Source organism: Macadamia integrifolia, unplaced genomic scaffold, assembly GCF_013358625.1.
Source record: "Macadamia integrifolia cultivar HAES 741 unplaced genomic scaffold, SCU_Mint_v3 scaffold1363, whole genome shotgun sequence".
NCBI classification, from domain to species: domain Eukaryota; kingdom Viridiplantae; phylum Streptophyta; class Magnoliopsida; order Proteales; family Proteaceae; genus Macadamia; species Macadamia integrifolia.
The window spans coordinates 42,669-48,924 of NW_024868177.1; the positions used below are offsets into that span (position 1 = coordinate 42,669).

Genomic DNA, 6,256 nt, shown 5'->3' on the forward strand with positions numbered 1-6,256 from the left:
AAAAAAAAAAAAAAAAAACTCCACATTCTCATATATGGTGAGCTCGTGAAAACCCACTAAAGTTGTTGGTGAAGAAAACTTTGATTCTGATAAATAAAAATTGGAAATCACAAACGTAGCAAGTATGGAGAGTGTTAAGATTAAGCATAAATATATTTTGGATGGGGATAACATGAACTCTTGGTGATGGTCATACACTTTTCATGCTTAAAATAAATGTTATGATCCCATATCAATCTTACAAGGGTGATCCCACGTCGATTATAAAAGGGTTTTAGTGTGGATTAATATGGTCTTGAGTTCCTCACCTTATAAGTTAGTTTATAAGAGGATGAGTGTAGTATCAAAGGTTAATCTTCCCACAAATGGGCAGCATGGTGCTTTTAGGATGATCCATATTTGATACGCTTACATCTTATATCATCGTCCTCCATAAGCCCAAAATCATCAACCCATGATCAAAAGCTCTTGAAAAATCCAACAAAGCCAACTAAAATCTATTATTGACCTGGAGAAGACCATTTTTTTTTTTTTTTAACTAACGACAAGTATCTAGGCCTTCGGCCTAACTAGTCCCACAAGCCCATACTAACCCCACAACCGCATGGACCGGGTCATACCGAAGTTGAATGAGAACCATTCAACTTTCACTGAAACCGGTGAAACCGGACCGAAACCGCACCAACCCGGACTGTTGACACCCCTAGTGTACCTAGTGGAAGTCAAACTTAGTTTACGGGAGCTTGTAACAAGGCCATTTGATTCACTGTCATTTCTGTTTTCTTTTGACCTTGGACTTGTTGAACACAATGGCTTACTTAATTGATACTCTATAAGAAAGACTAAAAACACATTATCAAATGAAAAGAAAATATAGTTTGATGTATACATTATCATTCTCAGATATTGGAATGCATCAAAGGAGGAGGCATATTCTCGTTCTGGCCATCTTGTTCAATCTAGGTATTACGGTAAGGTAACCCACTCTTCAGAAACCTATCAGAAAGAAAAAAACCCCACCCTTGAGACTAACAAGGAAAGGTACAGCCTATTAAAGAAACCACAAAGTGTGGAACATGGATTTAGTTATCAGTACCTGGATACCGATACCGATACCAATTCCAATTCAAAAGTAATTCTTCTCCTTTATACTGTTACCCCAAACCGATACTCTAACTGATCCAGATCAGTCTGCGCCACCGGTTGACGGGATAGTTGAGGGGGTGTCAACACGCTTGTGTGAGTGGCAAGGAAAAGGCAATCTGCTTGTCACACTTACCAACTCATCTTGGGGCAAGATCAAATGCTATGAGAGTACCTCACCTTCTATGTATGTATCGATATCAACTACACGATGTAGCCAATCCCAATGAACATGTTCAGCCATGACAATACCTCTGCAAACCCCTCTGTTAACGAAGATTCCGTCTATGGCTGTGACTGCCATTGAAATAGAATCCCAACTCAGAGGAAGCAAATCAGACAAACTAAATATAGGAAGTATCGGAAGTCCAGACAAATGTTTGCATTCTCAGTCAAAGCATGCATTGCGTTTTACCCCTCAATTGATGCGCAGGATACTATGTAACTTGCTTGGATAAAAACTGTGAGAAACCTCTTATGTCGTCTCTGAGAGGTTAGCAAAACCCCAGATGCTTTACCAAGTGTGAAATGGGAGAGCTCAAGAAGTTGGTTGTTTTGAAGCTTCAGAAAAAATAATTTCAGACGTATCCAGTTTTCCATGTGAGAAGCGGTGGTTAAACTCAAAAGTAGTAGTTCAACAAGTAACAGATGCCCAGCCGTCTTGTTCATACAGAGAACAGAAGTAAATTCAGAAGCTCTACAAAGCTACCCAAAATACCAAAAAAATAAAAAATAAAAAACAAGGGAAAAATATGCCATTCTCTCTGGGTGAAACTGAAGGTTTAATTCCAAACCAAGCCAAATCTCTGAAAAAGTGCCCCCCAAACATTTAATATTTAACGGATGTAAGAACGTCCAATTGGGAACCAAGCTTCTCTTCAGCAGCCTTCTCAGCCTTGACCCTCAATTTGGTCAGCTGCTTCCTCCTCTCATATGATACTTGGGCCCTCTCCTTCCGCTTTGCCTCAAGCTCCTGAAAGCAAGATAATCATTATTAATTATTAAGAAACAAACTAGTGCACAAACCACCCCTGCAATATGCATTCACAATATTGATCTGCAACGAAGATACTACCAACCAATATCGATAGTGCAGGAAATTTAAGACCAACATATATGCAACAGGTCTATTAACTTTTTTTTTCTTTGGTTCAAGTTCGAGTGCCTATTGGCCATTACAAAGTAGACCCACAAAGGGAGGCCAAATACAGACCCACATGGGTCACCCAGGGCCAGGCCAACACCGATGCACCCTGATAGGAGTTGATCAAGTGACCAACCCTCAGGCAGGTACTACTCCACTGAGTACTGCAAACTGCCAGGCCCAGGTGTGCAACAGATCTGTTACTTATTTTGTTCTATTTAGGCAGAAGCATACTAAATAGAAAATAGTAAGAAATATGTTACATATATGTTGCATCAGTGACCAATACGAACTATGATTGTCTGCTGCAGGTGCAGCGAGCATCGGATGGCCGAGACAACATCGGCATGCACCCCAGTGTCCTTCCGGCCATCGGATGCTCGCCACACCGCTGCATCCGTGGCAGAGGATTTTTTTCAGTGACAATACTGCTTTTATCAGCAAAGGAATAAAATGAGCTCGAGGGAAAAATGCAAAGGTGAAACCAAAGTGAACCGATTCCATCCAATCCGAATCAAACTTTATTGGTTTGACTTCGGTTTGGGATTTATGAAAAAAATCCAGTAACATGATTCAAAAATATATTTTTCAATATTTATAAATGTACAAATACGAAAGGAAAAAAAAATGAAATGATAACATCATGTTAAGCCACCCAGGTAAAAGTCCAAACCACACCGGACTGGACAAAAACCATAGTTCAACTTACTGTTTGATTTTGATCTGCTGACCAAAACCAGACCGAACCAACTCACACCCCTAGTAATTTATATTGAAGGAGCAACATTCACCAATTGTTCTCAGGATTTCACATTAAGTTCAGGTGTAGCAAAAAAGGCTACCGACACGTCAAGTCTTAAACAGACTTGAGTAAGAAGTCAATAACACTAGTAAAAATCCAGCGCTAAAAAACATATATGGCAACAATACGGTGCGCATTTAGTACATGTTTAATATGATTCCTCCATAAAATATCAGGAGCAAAAACAAGAATATATAAGCAATGTGAAGCAAACATGTAGTTGGTATTTCCAAATAAAAAGGGACTTAAAAGAGCCTCATGTGATGGTTGAAACCAACTTTAAGGTAAAACAGTAAGGAAAAATTCGGTTCCAGTCAGTTTTCTCAGGCAACGGTTTCTCTTATCAATTTGTTATCTGTATTGGGTTCTTACCAATCTTATATCAGTTTGGGTTTGGTCTCCGTTCAGTTTTCCATGTTCTGTTTGGTTCGGGGTTGGTTTCTGTTTCATAATACCCCAAATGGAACCCCGTCCAACAAGGCACAGTTCAATTGGGTTTCGTCGTTTCACTTTGCATATTGACACCCCTACTTCTTCACATACAAAACCCCAGCATTCATCCCGTCTTCTCTCTCTATATGGATCTTGGCACTGCAGTTTGAGAGTCGCAGTTCCGAGTGTCCAACAGCTACAAGCGGGGGTACAGATGGCATCCGGTAGCCTCTTCACCTCACTCATGGCTGCAACATTTTTTCTCTGTTCTTCTTAAGCAGAACTTCTATAGAAGGAGCTCCAATTTCCATTTTCAAACACCAGAAGGGAATATAACTCAGTCCGCCATTGTCACACCATTAAATTCTTCTCAACTTCTCAGTTCTCTCTTGCAAACCGAGATAGCTCCGAAAACTTCTGATCTGAAATGAGCCTTTCTGCTCACATGAACTTTGTCATCAATCAAAGTGATGGAACACGACCCACTCCTCTCAGCCCTTTCAGCCATGTCCAGCAGCGGTGATAGGGAGTCTCCGTAGTCAGATCTGAGAAATTCTTCGTCCCTCCTACAATCCAACTGCCTCTGCTCCTCCCACCAGCCGCCAACGGCAACCCCTCCTTCAACATCAGCCATTTGGTGTATTTTAAACCGTAGTACATAAATTTACTGGTTTCCATATAAAACTGAAACTTTCAATATCTTTTGGAAAAATCTAATAAATGCTTTTTATATTTTATTTTTTGAATGATACATATGGGCCATGTAAAAGTGACTTTACACATGTGGCGAATACATGTAGAATTTTCTATCTGCTGGAAGTACCTACGATCGGCCAGAGTACCACCTCAGTACTAAAGCACATTTTTTAATTGCAACAAGGAAACATTATTTTAAAACCAAAGCCAATCCCATGTACTCATTACCAGCATGGACTCCAAACTACTGCTAGGTCAGTCATTTAATGACCAAAACATCAATACTTCTGGTAGGTAGCCCAGGATGGATAAGGTTGTTTGGAATAGGTTCCCTGTAACATAAACCCAGCAAAATTTATCCTAACCTAAAACTAGTATGAAATGCAATAAGGACATAGAATGAAGGGGCACAAATGTAACTGGGTTCAACTTTGTCTGATATGAAGAGGAATCTAAACCTAACTGGGTATACCAGATGGAAACCCATAAAAGGGCAGATGACAAGACTTGCGCATTGATTTCAACCAAACTTTTACTCAATGTAGCAGAATTCCTATGTTAAAAAGAAAAGGTTTGAACATGAAAAGCAGAAACAGCAATCCCATTATTTGTATTGGGAGGGAGTACAAATAATGCTCCATCCTTAACATCAAGCTCATACTCCAGCCATTAAAATAGAACTTCCGGTCCATTTAAGTTCCCAGAGCACCTACTCAATCACTCATATAGTTTCTCAATAATGACCCAGGCACAAAAGAAAATGAGAAGAGGTGAACTAAAGACCTCAAAACAAGAGACAACAAAAACGAACTAGGACCTTGCAGTATGTCCAAACCAAATTACTCAAATTTTTCAGTTCTAGAAAACACAGAAGTAAAGCACAATGAATCGCTGCTTCCAAAATAGGTAAACCAGTGTAGGAAAACACATAAGCGCGCAGATGCTAAATGTCCATCAAAATTACTTAATTCAATCAAAGGATAGAACATGATCAGGTCATGCTAAGCAGTAAGCACATACCTATCTATCTCTGATAACCCAAATTATACGTCTTTAGGCAAATCCAAAATGAAAAATACAGAAAAATGCATAGTAATAATTAAAACGCACCTTGATAGTATCATAATGGTTCCATCCAACCTCTGACGAGAGGCGGCCCATCAAACAGTATTTGTGTCCAGGTTGAAGCCTCAAGACCCTGATTTCACACCAAACAAAGAATATGTTATCCAATCTAAAATCATAATCCATACGAATCAATTAGAAGAACCAAGCACAGCAAAGAACGAGAAAAACTCACTTCAGAGCATCGGGAATAACCATCCTCTTAATCTTATCGTAAGGAGGAGGGACACCCTCATAGGCCTTCAAACGAGCAAGCGCAGCAGCACCACGCTTGGTCTTGTGAGGAATCATCCTTCAGAAACCCAAACAGAAACAATCAGATCAGTCAGGTACACCATTTTTTAGCTTAAGAGTGAAGAAAACAGGGAAATGAGAGAGTACCCTCGAATAGTCCTCCAGAGAATCTTAGAAGGAGCACGGAAGTGAATAGGGCCATGAGAGGGCTTCGTGTTCATCCTCTTCCTAAGGAAGCGAAGGTACTTCATCTTCTGGCGGACGAGACCACCGGAAAGGCAGATCTCCTCGCAACGAACGACGACCACCTTCTGGCCATTGAGAAGTTCCTTCGCTAGGATCGAAGCGAGGCGGCCAAGCATGTGGTGGCGTGCATCAACCACCACTCTACGAGCACAGATACCTGACCCTGAAACCATTTTCGTTCTCTGTCTCTCTCCCTTTTTTCTCAGGATCTCAATCCCTCTGGGATGTACCTCTAGCCTCTAGGATTTATGTTATGACACTTTAGGGTTTCTTTATAATGTTGGGTAAGAAGAACCAGGGTTTCAAAACGCCGAATCGGAGCCGAAAGCGGTCAGCTCCAATTCTGATCTGATCTGATTCAGAATCGGCTTGAATCGGTCTAGAAAACCTAGAGATTCTATAAATATTCCAACAATTCTTTTTTTTTTTTTTTA

General features: G+C 40.3%; 1 protein-coding gene across 1 annotated transcript; it reads right to left on the reverse strand.

The window, feature by feature from the left end:
* Positions 1-1,735: 1,735 nt before the first annotated feature.
* Positions 1,736-6,080, reverse strand: LOC122063573 (60S ribosomal protein L13a-2). The gene is made up of 4 exons (XM_042627273.1): positions 5,724-6,080; positions 5,518-5,634; positions 5,328-5,415; positions 1,736-2,116 (listed from the first exon to the last, which is right to left on the reverse strand). Exons 1-4 carry the CDS (start codon positions 5,993-5,995, stop codon positions 1,973-1,975), a joined length of 621 nt encoding a protein of 206 aa, XP_042483207.1. The 5' UTR covers positions 5,996-6,080; the 3' UTR covers positions 1,736-1,972.
* Positions 6,081-6,256: the final 176 nt, after the last annotated feature.